We start from the raw sequence: 14,216 nt of genomic DNA, 5'->3' as shown, positions 1-14,216 counted from the left end.
CTCTGGAATACGAGCAGCTCACAGGTCACAATCGCCAGCTTCGAAACCACGAGCCAGCAACACCCGAGTTTGCGCCAAATCCATGGCCAAAACTACATGTAACGTGTCACCACCATCGCAACATGAAATTCGAAGTAACGTTAGATGTTGGGGAAAGCTCGAGTCTTACTACTTGAAATTTTAAGTACTTGTGGGGGAAAGCTTGAGTCTTACCGCGAATGCAGCGGGTTAATACATATACTTCGAAGAATATGTTGTGTCAGTCCTTGTTAAAAACTTAATGACATCGCATCGGTACTGTAACCACTTCCGGAGAGTGGACATTTCACACCCTTGATGGAAAGCTCACATGTGTGAAATGTCCACTATCCGGATATACGATCAACGATCATCCGGATACATTGCAATTCAAATTCCCAAAGCGCAATGCTAAGGCACCTGCTCGTCCAAGAAGGTGTAGACGAGCGACGCATCAAGAAACTAGAGGCCAAGGGGATACGCAACCTGAAGAAGATGTTCCAGAAGTCCGAGTGGGAGTTGGCTCACATCATGGATCTGTCGGTAGATGATCTCCAGGTACGTACGTCCACCTAGCTTATCCGTTGATGCCAGCACTCACACATCACAGGGATTGTTGCTTCGCATTGCCGCAAAAGACAGTCCAAAACCTTCGTCGGTATGCAATATAATGAAGCGTGAATGGTGCCAGCTGACGATCTTCTTTGCAGGTCATGGACATGTTTATCAAGAGCGTCAGTTTCCCATCGTCCCTTCGGACGACCCTGCCCGAGCTCGACAATGCTCTCTGTGGTGGCATCCCCACCGCGACAATCACAGAGGCATGGTACACACCCATGCAATTGCCTCGATGAATTGGGGTGTAGATTGCTGGGGCCGCTGGGATTGGCAAGAGTCAGTTGTGTATGCAGCTGGCCGTGCTGTGCGCCTTGGAATACCACGATGGGACAGTGTTGTACTTTGACAGCGGCGGCAACTTCAGTGCCAAGAGGTACCCATCTCCATCCTTCCATGATGCCATCATTGCTTAGGTTCATGCAGCTTGCCACCGAACGAATCTCACCGCAACAGTACTCAACGGACGTCCTGCGCAAGTCCAAGGTAGAAGCCATCGCCCGACAAGTCCAAGTCGTGGCGGTGGAGAACCTCGATCGCCTTGAAACAAAGTACCGTTCACAGATCTGTGACACGGTATTAACATTCTGTAGAGTGCGGGAATTGACAGAAAGCATGCCACTTATAAAGATGATAATCATCGACTCCTTAGCCACGTTGGCCAAACATGTACGACCCCAGTCTACGATGAATGCACATATATTCGACTATATTGACTTTGGTCGAGTAGAGCTCGACAGACATGTCTGTGGCTACCCGCCAAATGCTGCTGATGCGTGTGGCCAGTGTTCTCAAGTATGGTAACAACCCATATCATATTAAATCAATCAAATACAGCATCTCCCCCTATCCCACACTCCCACACTGGGTAGGCTCTTGGCCTCAACGTACGACGCGTACGTCATAACAACCAACCACACGACGACCCGAAAAGACCAAAGTACGACGCTAGCACACAAGCTGGCTGGCTGGCTGGCAGGCAAGCGGGGGTGTTGACCCCACTGACTTTGCTGTGTGTGTATGTAGTGGGGCTATACTCACAGCCAGCGTTGGGGCTCGCGTGGTCGCATTGCATCACAAACCGAGTACATATCTATAGAACAAGCGATATCAACTTAAGTGGGTTGTTGTTACTGCTGTTGCAGGTCGTCCTCGAGAAGACAAGTCCGAGTACGAAGGCAATGACGGTGCACAAAGCAGCGGTGGCCGGACCTGCGTGCATCCCGTACATCCTCACAGTGAGTTGTTCCATTGACCTACCTAGTTGAAGTTTCATAACAAAGTGATGGCTGTAGAAAGCCGGGGTGCTACCGCCAGAGGGGGCGGTGGGGGTCCCGTGCGTGGACGACGACGAGTTCCCTTGGGATGCAGCGATGATGCTGGGCGATTTCGATGATGCTCAAGACGATGGTTTTCGTCTGCATCCGGTCCAACATGCTTCGCAACGAGACAGTCAAAGTGGTGGCATCCCACCCGACGACATTGCCAGTCAAGAAGAAATGGTGGCAGCCACCCCTTCCGACGACGAGCAAGTCGACACCAAAGTTGAACATCTTGCAACGGAGTTGGGCCAACTAGAAGACAGTCGACAAGCAGCGAGGGACATGGCGTTGAGTATCGTGGACGACATCGTCCCTGCATCAGACGACGAAGAAGAAGAATGAATTATGGGCTCAAATATATAATATATATATAGTTAGTCCTATCGCAAAACCATTAATATGAATCGTTGCCGTTAAAGGCAAACTCGTGGGCAATGTCGTGGAAGCTGTCCACAGCGCTGAAAAAGAGCTCGTACAGTGTCCCACCCTCCAGCCAATCATCGTCTGCCTTGTCTATGCTGACGACGACGACGTGGCGAACTGGCTTCGTACGAATCTTTCGATGGTCCACGCGGCGTTTGTTGGTTTGGCTCGCAGTGCGAAGTGATGGGGTTCTGTCCTCGGCAGACTCCACGGTTATGGCTGGGGGTCGGTGGCGGACCAAGGGGCCACGATGTTTGGTCAGTTGTACTTCGCCATCGCTGGCGTTGTTCGAGTCGTCGAAGGCGGGGGCGAGCCGGGTGTAATCAATGGTGTATGTTGACATTTGCTCTTCCTGTTGGAGGGCCAACGCCATGGCGTAGTCGGATCTTGTGTCAGGAGCGTCCGTCGGATAACGTGGGGCTGATGCAGCGTTCGACCACAATGCAGCGCCGACGGCGGCGGATGTCAACTTGTCGTTGTTGGCTTGAACCGCGGTTTCGTCCATGATGTCACGCAAGGATGCAAATGGAGCAGCTGGCGTGATGGTCCAAGGACTCGAGTGCAGGACGGTTGTCATGATGTAGAGCAAGTGGAGTTGTGACCAAAGCAACCAAGAAAGGGGGGTAGACTCCGTATGAATGATGGTCTGAGTGTTGGTCTTCCCATATGACAAACCTGCATTCTGGTTCCAGTCGAACGAACGACGAATGTTCTGGCGTGGGAAGTACGAACGAGCCCTGCATTCTCGAGTTCGTGATACTAGTATCAACATTGTTCATTCGCCTTTCTCTTCGCACCATGGCCTCGTCTGTGCTCCTACCGTCAATCTCCTCGTCACCGTGGGGACAAGTGCCAGCATCGGCTCCTCAACGCGTGAACTTGCGCACAGTCATGGACGAAGCCCTGGCGCTACGAATTGAACACGAAGACATGTTGGCGATCGTGGACCCAACTCCATACCTGGTACATGATCAACAAGTGCCGAGCGGTGAACTAGCTGTTGACGTCAGCTCCGACTTTGCAGTGGCGTTGGCATTGCAGCTGGAAGAGCAGGCAGCAGCTTCGCACACTGTCGAGTACTCTGTTATGCCCGCAGCTGAACTTCCACAAAACAGCCCCGTCATCGACGATTCATCTCCCATCCATTCCCACGAAGTGAATACCTACGAAGGTAGCGCCGACGAGATCCAGGACGAGCTCATGCACAACGCTCGCCATCGTCACAAGGGTCAAGCCAAGGCCTATCGAAAGATCAGTACGAAACCAGTTCGCCCCGTCCACGTCGTCGTCGTCAGCCAAAACAAGACGGACGATGATTGGCTCGAGGGTGGGGGACTGTACGAGCTCTTTTTCAGCGCTGTGGACAGTTTCCACGACATTGCCCACGAGTTTGCCTTTAATGACAACGATTCATTCTAAAGACATTGCGATAGGACTAGCTATTAATATATTTTGTGCTTTCCAGTGAAATTTCGTGTTGTGTGACGTGGTTTCTCGTTGGAATTTAAATCGATTTGATTGGCTACCTCAGATGAACTCAAAATTATTAGCCAATCAAAACCTTCGCAATGAAATTCAACCAATCAGATCGATTGTGGATCGGTTTGGTTGGCGCGATTCGATTGCACCCCCTCCCCAAATTTGTATCAAATCGACAATATATGAGCCCTTAATCATTACTAGTACTATGTATTTGCAATGAACCTATCAAGTAGCATGCTTCCTTCGTAACCCAGACCTGCCACTCAATGCACAAAAGAGTAATCAAAATGCCACCAGTTCCCGACATCAAACTGGATCTTACACTAATTAATGTAACATTGACGATTGTCGATTAGACGTATGTGGCCGTTCGAAATATCACTTTCGACAAAGGTAGGGCAATCCTAGCAAGTAGTAGTACAAGTACTTGGTAGCATTAAAATACAGTCATCTAAATCATCAAAGCCTCGTCTGAAATGAGCTCTTCGGCCTCTTCGTCGTCGCTGCCAGTCGGCGCGGGGGCCAACACCTTGGCAGGCGGGGCCACATCCTCCGCCAGAACGTCCGACAGATCGGCGCTGACCAAGTCAAACACTTGGCGAAACGCAAACAAATCGCCGGCCCGTCGGCGCACTTCCACGAGGAACAATCCCCCCGGCGCTTCCGTGACAAGCAACGCCACGTCTACGCGGCCCGAGGCGGCGGTGGTCACGTGCACTTTGGCTTTGACGTCATTTCCTGGGACATGCGAGGCGAGAGCGTCCGTCCACGTATACCGCAGCCCGACCTTGTCAAAGGACGCGTGGAGGCGCTGCAGCAGGTCCGCGGCGGTCGACGCAAAGCATCGGAGGGTCGTGTAGGCGGGGATGCCGCAGGATTGGACAGCGGGGAAGAACATGGCGTCGTGGGATGTCGTGGTCTTGAGTGAAGTCGAAGCCAACGTGTGGATGGAGCGATGGGTATTGCGGTCAAACGGGTTGAACGAGGTGGTGGCCGCCGCCGTCTTGTCTTCCTTGGCTTTTTGCGCGCGCAGCTTTTCCAGCGTGACTTTTTCTTTGCGCGCCAAGAGCTCGTTGGTCATCGCGGTCTCGGACAAAACGGGCTCATGCAGCCACGGATGCTGCCAGATCTCGGCCAACGTCAGGCGCGTCGTCGGGTTCACGTCGAAGATGCGTGTGAGCAGATCTGTTGCCATGGGGGAGAAGACCGCCGTGCGGGAATGTGCGGCCCAGAACGCCTCGTATTGCTGCGTCGCGCACGCGCGGAACCACCAGTCTTGGCGCGTGGCGATTTGGAACGGAGGAAACCCCGCGAGCAAGATGAACAGCACGACGCCGGCGCTCCAGATGTCCGCGGGGGCGCCTTCGTACGGCGTGCCGGCGATGATCTCCGGACTCATGTATGCACGGGTGCCGCACTGCGTGGTCAAGTCATCCGCCAATGTCGTGTCGTCCGACAGCGCCGACAGCCCAAAGTCGGCGATCCGGAGCAAGAAGTTCTTGTCGAGCAACAAGTTTTCGGGTTTGATGTCGCGATGGTACACGCCCGCCGAGTGACACGCGTGGAGGCCGCTCACCATCTGCCGAAAGTACGTGCGCGCGATCTCTTCCGAGAAGCTTCCCGTGTACATCATGAAGTCGAAAAGTTCGCCACCCGTTGCGAGTTCCAGCACGACCAGCACAACTTTTTCGGAGCCTCCCTTCTTCTTGGGATAGTCCACGTCGTTGGACACGGCAAGGAGGCGCATCACGTTCGGGTGCTGCACGCGCTTCATGGACTCGATCTCGCGGTACAGGTTCAGGATGGCTTTCTGCGTGAGTTTTGCAGACTTGATCAGCTTCAGCGCGACGTTCTCGTTGGTCTTGAGGTCGACCCCAAGCTTCACCTTGCCCTGAAGGCCGCTGCCGAGGGTCTGCTTGACGGCGTACTGGTCATTCAACACACGCATGTTAGTTTGGAAAATGACTTGATACATGGTGGCGTGAGAACCTACATTCCTGGAGAGTGATGTGCTGAAATAATAATGCGATTGTGTTAAGTCGCGGATTATGTGACAAGAATGACAAAACCGGAAGGTGCCAACGACAGTCCTGTATATGTATTGGCTACGAACTCGAGTTTTGTCAAACGACCATCATTCTCTGTGTCATTTGATTGGGTAGAGCTGCTGAATCGTCCAAGTAAGGAACAAGGTCATGGCTGGAAAGTTCATCGATGCGTACGTGGAGGGAGTGTGGAATGTGTACGATGGCGACTTGAGCGGGTACTTGGACAAGAAGGAAGCAAAGGTGTTCGTTCTGGGTCTTCTGGATGAACTTGTCAACGAAGGGGTCGACGTGCCGGCCGGCATTGACTTTGATACGGCGTTTGCTTCGTACGATCAGGACGGCAACGGCCGCTTGTCCCGGAAAGAAGCCCGCGTGTTCGTGGAGCATCTGATGGAAGCTCGAGACCATGCGCAAGCACAATCTGCCGTGGCGGCATCTGAGACCAAGGCCTTCCTCGACCAGTACATGGCCGAGATTTGGACGTCTTACGACGACGATGCCAGCGGGTTCCTCGAGCGCCACGAAGCTCGGGCCTTCGTGGACAAGCTGATCGCAGACATGGCCGCGTCAGACCTAGACGTGCACGGCTTCGACTTTGACGCGTGCTTTGATGCGTACGATCAAGATGGCAATGGCCGCTTGAGTCGCACCGAACTCCGTGTGTTCGTCGAACAACTCCTGGTATGATCGCGGCAGGTGTCATCTACAATATATATAGCATCTCCATTGGCACGACTACAAGTTTCTGGTAGCTTCTTATATTCGTACTACAACCTTTGAGCACTTCCATGGCAACGCTGTAGTTTGAAGCCAACCTGGTGAGACTGACACACCAAGTCTATCGACACCCAAAAATGGACTTGCAAGTCATGCCACCATATAGCATTTGATCTCATTTAAGCTTGTGCAAACTATACTATAAAGCGATTAGTAGATACATGATTTCGAGGGACTGGGCCGTTGGATTTGAAGTACAAATCTAAGCTACCCTGACTAGCCATCCTTGTCTGGATTACAGTACTTCCAAGAACATAACCCATCGAGGCGGCATATGATGCAGCTACCGTCGTCGCAGCAACACCGCCGTGGTCACCGCTGCTGTGGTAGCAGCCACCACGAACATCATTCCAATCGTGAGCAAGGTGCCTTTGCCACCAATAGTGCCTTCTTCGTCGTCTTCGTCGTCGTATCCGCCGGCAACCACCACCCGCTTCCTCCTGCGACGACTGGTCCGTCGGGGCTGGGGCGATGCCCCGCCTCCCCCTCTCGTCACCTGACTGTACTGTGTCTTGGTACGCACGGCCATGGATCCTTCCATTTCCTTTTCGATGATGCGGTAGAGCATGGACAGCACCATTTCGCCATTGTGCTTGATCATCGGCACCTTTTTCCACTCGACGTCGAACGCAGACATGTCGGTGAACGCGCGGCCTTGCACGAGGATCGGTCGCTCGGCTGCTTCCATGTCCCGTGTCGGCAGCAGCAGCGTCTCGCCGTGTTCAAATGGCAGCGTGGACGGAATCGCATTGTTGGCAATCACATAGTCCACCACGTCGTCGCCCAAGTACTCGGCCAAGATCGACAGGGTCTGGGGCAGCGTGTACCCGTCCGACTGGCCCGTCTGCGTCGCCACGTTGCTAATATACACGACGGCGCCACGAGCCTTTGCGATGGCTTCTTTGATGCCTAGCCACATTCGTCAATTCAAACTCTTGTTGTAATCGTTGTTGCTTGCCTGGCACGAGCAACGTGGCGATGATCGACGTGTAAAACCCTCCCGGACTGATGAGAATGATGTCGGCCGCTTCGATCGCGGCAATCGCGGCGGGGTACGCAGTGACGGACGCGTTCTCTAAAAACACATGGCGGATCGGCGCTGCCTTGTCTGGGCTCCGCACGTTCACTTCGGATACGACCGTGGAGCCGTCAGCGAGGACCGCACAGAGCTCCGACTGGTCCAGCGTTGCAGGCAGCACTTGGCCACGGATGTTGAGGATGTCCGAGATGGACGCAACGGCTTGGTCAAAGCTGCCGCCGTGGATGTCGGTGAGCGCGGCAAGGAGGAGGTTGCCGAGGCTCGCGCCTTCGAGGTAGTGGTCCTGGAACCGGTAATTCATCAACTGATGCAGCAATTGATCTAACACATAATCATCATCATCATGTAATTGATTGTTGTACAAGATAAAACGAAGCCAACCGGAATCGGACAGCGCGACGAGGCAGTTGCGAATGTCTCCGGGGGGTAATATTCCCAGCGTTTTCCGCAGCGCCCCGGAATGTCGCCCCGAGTCAAACACTAGGCATCGATGTGTTCGGTCCATCAACAATTATACATGTAGAAAAATAGCATCTTTTACCAGTGACAATGGCAGTCAAGTCGGCCGGATACTCACGCAACGCCTTGAGCAGCACTGCGAGACCCGTGCCGCCGCCGAGTGCGACAATATGCGGACGCGGGCGCCGGCCTTCAGCCAGCACGAGTATGGCAGGCAGTTGGTCCAAGTTGGACATCTACACCAATCGTGAAGATGCATGCATCTATGTACATTCACCTGGTAATGGGGTTGTTCCAGGTCGTCCACGGGCATGGTCTTGGCATACTTTCCGTACATCTAACGGACATTCTCGTTATAAACTCTCGCGGAGGATTGGTTTCAAACGGCAAACCATGCGAACGGTGATGAGCCCCATTTGTTTGGCAGCTTTGAGCTCCCCAAACACGCGTTTGCCGACCAACACGACCTTGGACGTTGGCACGGCGAGCTGCTTGGCCATGTTCTTGAGCACCTAGGGTTGGTTGTCAAGGGGGGGTCATCATGGAGGGGCCACTTGCCGGCATCACTTTGGACAAGTTGCCATCGCCCGAGAGGTTTCCAGCCGGGACGATGAGCACATGGTCGAAACACCATGCCACGCCCAACGTGTGGATCTTTTCCCACTGTGATTCTGGAGTCCCCGAGCAAAGGAGGCCCAACTTGTACCTACAACAAGTGGAGTGAGTTCTCTCTTTTTACAAGGGGCATCAAACGTCGTGTAAATGCATATATATATCGCAAAGATATGTGGCAGGTTAGTAGTAGTACTAGTACCCTTGATCTTTGAGGGCTTCAAGAGTCGGAATGGTGCTTGGAAACGGCTGAATATGGGGCGCTGTGCCCAGCACGAACGCGCTCGCGTTGTACTCTGTGAGCACGCGCTGCGCAGCGTCTGATGTAAGTCCCCCGCCAGATACCAAGTCGTCCACGAACAGCGCAAAATTCTTGCGATAACCAAACGCGTGTCTAAAGCGTCGAAGTGACTCGTGTGCTTGATCCAACGACTCGAATGTCCCTTCCTACACGAGTGTCTTGTAAATGTATGGTTGGATGATAGTGATAGGGGGAAGTACCTCGACAAGCTGTCCAAACGCCCGTTCTACGGCAAGGCCGCTGAGGGTGCCTGTATGGTCGTACAGGACATCATCTAGCGTAAATACGATGGCTTCCACGTTCTTGGAGCGGCCTTTGAGCTTGTGCTTTGGCATGTTGATGCGAAAATGGGAATTTATCCGGATAATGCTGAACCGGATAAAGAGTACATAATAAGTGCTCAAATTATTTAGAAGATGAGTGCTTTAAATTCGGCCCTTTGGTCGATGGATTTGGCAGACGGTCCTGCAAAATCACTAGCCGCTGGCTGTGGATCAATGTTGTATTGGCCCAATGAATTCGCCGTCTTGGTTTCGAATTGCCCGATTACAACTGCATTGAAGTACTACGTTGCTCATAGGTTGAATTAGTTAACATTTCACACATTTCACGATATTATGAGCGGTCACATAATTTGCGTCCACCAAGTGGCTTGATGGGCTTGATGTGGCTCAACGTTCTGTGCGTGACCGTACTTTCGCAAGCCTATGGACACTTCCTTCCACGATATGACACCATTCGTCCTCAATGCTCGAGTATATACAACCAGGAAGTGCTGGCCCAATCTCCACTGATAGTATACCTCCATGAACCCATCCTATCGTACGGCAATTATGCGATGATCTTCTCATGACCACACGTGGCGTAGACAACCAGAGATCGCCAGCTTCCTGGATACACATCGTCCCCAAGTAGACGCAAGCGCATCTACGTATTCCGCCTCCATGTACCTCGACTGGAAGAGCAACGCCGCAGTCCAAACCATCGTCTTCCAGCATGTGTTGCCACGAGTCGAGCATTTCTTTCCCAACAACATCATACAGATCGAGAGCACAGCGTTGACGCGATACGCCAAGGGCCAATCGTACTCTTGGCACGTCGATGCATACGACGAGCACACGCTTCATGCTCGCGCCATCACGTTCCTCCTGTACCTCAACGACGTTGACGTCGGCGGGGAAACAGTCTTTGCACATGTGGCTCAAAATGGCAGCACTGTCCAGGCCAAGGAATCCTTGGGGCGCGCGTGTGCTGCCACGTCATCACACGTAAAGGTCACGCCGCGGGCAGGAAAGTCGCTGGTGTTTCAAAACGTACCCGGACGCATGTCCACGCACGGCTCGTGCGTCGTCGGGTCAGAGGCCAAATGGATCATGCAGTTCTGGATATCCGCCACACCTACCAGTACTTTTTAGCATGGGTAGCTAGCTAATATTACTTCGAAGTAGTAATACATATGTTGGTTAGAAAAAGATTTTGTTGAAACCGTCTCCAAGTGCAGTTGGCGTTTCAGCCGTTTCATGCAACTGGTGTCAAGCACTTTACGATGGACAACGATGCGATCAAGTTCATCGACGTCCCCAAAGCTGTGACACGAACTCCCGTGCGCAAGAAAGGCGCGCCAAAGATATTGCAACGCAAGTCCATCCACTTGGGCTGGGAAGACGACGACGTAGGCCAAGATGGTCCTCGGGGAGACAGCACCGTCAACAAGGAAATGTTCGTGCTCGAATTCTACAACCCCCAGCTGCAGTCGCCGCACGGCCGACGGCCAACCACGACGGTACAAGTCGCCCATCTCATCGACTCCGTCCTATTCAGTTCCTGATCACGATTAGCATGCGATGACTCGGGCGAACTACGTGCTGGATCGAGTCGACAGCATGCGCCAAAGCCGCAGTGTCCTCACGTTTGTCGATCCGCTGGAAGACGCGACTCGACGGGACCTGAAGCGGTCCAACTTGCTACATCCTGTGGCGGTGCCACTGGTCATGTCGGACGCCGCTACGCCGCTTCATGTCGGCGCGGCGGCGAAGCACCAGCAGCAACCCCAACGATGCCCCCAGTGCAATTCCAACCACGTCATCATGGTGCCGGTGTGCAAATACTGCAAAACGCTAGATGTTCTCACCCAGGATCACACCGCCTTGAAACGACACGCGTATGCGTTGGTGGAAAAGCACCCGTCGATTGCCCCCACTCAAGTACCACGCCTCCAACTGTCGAAGTTGTTCACTGTCGCATGTGTGTCTGGGTAGTTGATCGATGAGGTGGTGTCCTTCTTACACGAGTACCACCAGCACCGAGCACCGCCTGAGAAACCACAGGCAACCATCGACCCTTCATCGAGACCCACGACCAGGTACAAATCATCTTTGCAAAGTTGCACGCGTTTGCTTATGATAGTACGTGTGTCGACCACCTTAACAAATGTGTAGCCCCTCGAACCCCCCCATTGCTACTACTATGGCCGTAGCGGTAGCTCCGCCCATAATCTCAACGGATGAAGTGAATCGATTAATGCACACGCTGCAGCACAACCAAGTGCCGTCGACGCGGGAAGCCTTGCTCGAGCTCAAGCACGCACGGTCCAAAGCTGCGGCCGAAGTCAAGCCCCCCCAGTTGAGCCAAACTACCAAGCAAACGATCGTGCACTACATTTTGCATTCGTTTTCCCAGCCCCACGGCGAACCGCCAGATTGGACAAAGGAGCAGCGGTGGGACCACCAGGACTTGTGCCTGGAAATGCTCAAAACACTCTCCATGCACGACGTCGACGACATCGTCCGAGCGTACAACGCGTGGAAGAACGTGAACGACATTACGCTGCGCCAAGACTACGATGCCACGTCCCAAACTCGCCCTTTGATGTTGGACCAATGCGACCAACGCTCGTCCACCCAAGTACACACTTGGCCTGGGTTTGAAGTGTATTTTGTTCTGATACCCCCGTGCTAGAAACTCAAAGATGCCGAAGTGGACGAAGCCGACCAAGTGGTGCCCGACGTCCGCACATTTCAACTGCAGCGGCGCAAAGCCATCCGCACGGCTATCCCCCCCGAGAAGGCGCGTCAGCTGATCGCCCGCCGTGCCACCGTCCGTCCAAAGCCCACGGGTACCCCCGCCGCCGCGACGATCCCCCCGCTCCTTCAACATCGCCATGCCACTCCCATGATGGCGGCCGAGTCGACAGACCATAAGGTGTTTGTCCATTGATATGCGTGGATTTCACACGCATAACATATAAAGGAGGACGAGAGCGAGGGTCTATCGTTGCTACACGAACGGCACAAAGCTGAAGCCGACGAAAAAGCCAAGCAAATCTTGCTCAACGCCGAGCGACACAAGACGATAAGTTCCGACGGCATGTTTTCCTTGGACAACACTTCGTTTCTCGCGGCGTCGCTTGCCCAACAAGACCTCGTCGTGGTGCTGCAGTTCGGTACGTGGATTGAACCCCAATTGGTGTATTCTGTTACAGCTAAACTGGACACTATATTGTTGTTAGATCGCCAAGCGCAAGAAATGTTCTTGCTTGGCGACGAAGCGGACAGAGAAGCCCTGCTGCAGCTGTCCCCCCTGGGGCGGGTGGAAGTGGTGGGGGAGTGGATCGCAAAGAGTGTCGACAACCGCAACATTCTGGTGGCCGCTACGCGGGCCAAGGGCCATCTACTGACCTCCGACGAGCGCCGGCTGCTGCTGGCTATGGAAGAAGAAGATTGCCGGTACCATTTGCACATGTGGAAGCATTGGCAGCAACAAGACACCAGCCATGTACCAACCCCCAACTTAGCGTTTTTGCAGCTCAATGGCACAGGCCGGCGGCGGCCGCGGGAAGAGTACTTTCGAGTGCCTCGGTACTGGTCCAAGTACATTAAAGTACGGGATACAACCATCCAACCGATGCCGCTGACTGTAATCCGACCGTTTCTCTGGGGGTTGTATCATGCAGCTGCCAAGCAGCGTATTGGTACGTAATTTCAAACTGCCCCCTTGGATATGTTACTGGCGATGCCGGCGTAATCACTGAAAGTATGACTGCCCGGCAGACGCGTACGACTTTGTCGAGTTTGTGGTGCAGCACATGACGCTCCAGTTTGGCGCCCATACAAGGCACCGACTCCAAGGACTGATCACCGCCCTCGAACAATACTGTATCAAGGACACGTGGGTGTTTGCCTTTTGTCGGTTTTGCGGGGTTCGTACAACTTGTATCGACACCCCCTCCTTTTGTCATATTCATATGGCGGCCTTGGGGTTAGATTGCCGAACAATTGCCGTCGGATTGCTTTACCTTTTACGTGTCGGCATTGCAATGCTTGCAGTTTGCAGTGCCGAATCGAGCGCAACAAGCCGACTACTACATCCCTAGCGATGTGTTTTACCCGCTGTTTGTGAAAAAAGCCGTCATGGCGTTACGTACGATCGCAAGCGACGCCAACATCGACGAAGCCAAATGGTACGCCACGCTGCGCGAGTGTCGAGTGCTGTGTCCGCGCAAGACGGTGCTCGGCAGCCCCATCTACGTCGTCGGTGGGCTAGCATCCCTTCCAACGAATATGCAACCTAACACGTCGGGCAGGGCTCGGGGCGTTCATGGATTTGGTGTTGGACATTTGGCTGTCGAATCGACGGATGATGGAAGATGAGATGCGCCGGATGTTTGTCCAGTTTGACACGGATCAAAGCAAGAGCTTGAGCTACGACGAGTTCCGGGCATTCATTGTGCACTGCCACAAGACGCTGCAGGAATCGGCATCCACCAGCCAGTCATTTTGTCAGCGCGTTGTGGACGAGAAGAACGTCGTCAAGCTGTACGGCAAGTGCCTGATGCAGTCTGACCAGAGCGAGATCAACATCGACTCGTTCGTGCTGGGCGGCATGGAAAGTATGTGCCTGTCTACCCGTTGCTCGACCTAGAAATACTCATGTGTTTGATAGATCCGCTGACCCTGGCCATGTTTGGCTTTGCGGTGCCACCGACCCAAACGACCGCGGCCAGTATCATGGCCATGCAGTTGATTATGCGCGCCATGCGGGCCTATATAAAACGCTTGCGGTCGGTCACTCCAGTCCCCCGATCGCCAAATTCCTAACAACAATATTTCTATATATTGCAT

At 53.6% G+C, this 14,216-nt stretch overlaps 7 protein-coding genes across 8 annotated transcripts; 4 read left to right on the top strand and 3 right to left on the bottom strand.

Annotated features, from left to right (window-relative positions):
• The first annotated feature begins 421 nt into the window (after nt 1-421).
• On the top strand, nt 422-3,000 carry H257_13079. 2 transcript variants are annotated; one of them, XM_009840504.1, is made up of 11 exons: nt 422-576; nt 629-676; nt 729-839; nt 885-1,009; nt 1,050-1,184; nt 1,227-1,302; nt 1,364-1,428; nt 1,506-1,573; nt 1,660-1,718; nt 1,779-1,871; nt 1,929-3,000. In XM_009840504.1, exons 1-11 carry the CDS (start codon nt 427-429, stop codon nt 2,295-2,297), a joined length of 1,299 nt encoding a protein of 432 aa, XP_009838806.1. In that variant the 5' UTR covers nt 422-426; the 3' UTR covers nt 2,298-3,000. The 2 variants fall into 2 exon arrangements, with proteins under 2 accessions (XP_009838806.1, XP_009838807.1); XM_009840505.1 differs by having other exon boundaries at nt 885-1,184.
• H257_13078 (hypothetical protein) lies at nt 2,299-3,005 on the bottom strand. The gene has a single exon (XM_009840503.1). The coding sequence runs from the start codon at nt 2,953-2,955 to the stop codon at nt 2,350-2,352; it is 606 nt and encodes a 201-aa protein (XP_009838805.1). The 5' UTR covers nt 2,956-3,005; the 3' UTR covers nt 2,299-2,349.
• Nucleotides 3,006-3,093: 88 nt separating this feature from the next.
• H257_13077 (hypothetical protein) lies at nt 3,094-3,848 on the top strand. The gene has a single exon (XM_009840502.1). The coding sequence runs from the start codon at nt 3,177-3,179 to the stop codon at nt 3,795-3,797; it is 621 nt and encodes a 206-aa protein (XP_009838804.1). The 5' UTR covers nt 3,094-3,176; the 3' UTR covers nt 3,798-3,848.
• A 262-nt stretch (nt 3,849-4,110) lies between these two features.
• Nucleotides 4,111-5,811, bottom strand: H257_13076 (CAMK protein kinase). Its single transcript, XM_009840501.1, has one exon. It carries the CDS (start codon nt 5,806-5,808, stop codon nt 4,312-4,314), a length of 1,497 nt encoding a protein of 498 aa, XP_009838803.1. The 5' UTR covers nt 5,809-5,811; the 3' UTR covers nt 4,111-4,311.
• A 215-nt stretch (nt 5,812-6,026) lies between these two features.
• On the top strand, nt 6,027-6,703 carry H257_13075 (hypothetical protein). The gene has a single exon (XM_009840500.1). It carries the CDS (start codon nt 6,056-6,058, stop codon nt 6,593-6,595), a length of 540 nt encoding a protein of 179 aa, XP_009838802.1. The 5' UTR covers nt 6,027-6,055; the 3' UTR covers nt 6,596-6,703.
• Nucleotides 6,704-6,732: 29 nt separating this feature from the next.
• H257_13074 (hypothetical protein) lies at nt 6,733-9,432 on the bottom strand (the record flags this gene model as incomplete). The annotated part of the gene is made up of 9 exons (XM_009840499.1): nt 6,733-7,594; nt 7,644-8,045; nt 8,106-8,204; nt 8,266-8,419; nt 8,461-8,520; nt 8,576-8,695; nt 8,742-8,889; nt 8,998-9,242; nt 9,297-9,432. Coding segments are annotated over 9 exons (1,990 nt in total), but the record flags the coding sequence as incomplete, so codon positions are not given.
• A 608-nt stretch (nt 9,433-10,040) lies between these two features.
• Nucleotides 10,041-14,216, top strand: H257_13073 (hypothetical protein; the record flags this gene model as incomplete). The annotated part of the gene is made up of 12 exons (XM_009840498.1): nt 10,041-10,500; nt 10,593-10,879; nt 10,935-11,300; nt 11,355-11,458; nt 11,535-12,000; nt 12,055-12,297; nt 12,346-12,538; nt 12,605-13,066; nt 13,146-13,294; nt 13,359-13,629; nt 13,679-13,984; nt 14,038-14,216. 12 exons carry the CDS (start codon nt 10,041-10,043, stop codon nt 14,190-14,192), a joined length of 3,462 nt encoding a protein of 1,153 aa, XP_009838800.1. The 3' UTR covers nt 14,193-14,216.

Source organism: Aphanomyces astaci (genome assembly GCF_000520075.1).
Source record: "Aphanomyces astaci strain APO3 unplaced genomic scaffold supercont1.45, whole genome shotgun sequence".
Classification (NCBI taxonomy): Eukaryota; Oomycota; class Saprolegniomycetes; order Saprolegniales; family Verrucalvaceae; genus Aphanomyces; species Aphanomyces astaci.
The sequence above is the reverse complement of the archived record's forward strand: the minus strand, read 5'-3'. Positions and strand labels throughout refer to the sequence as shown.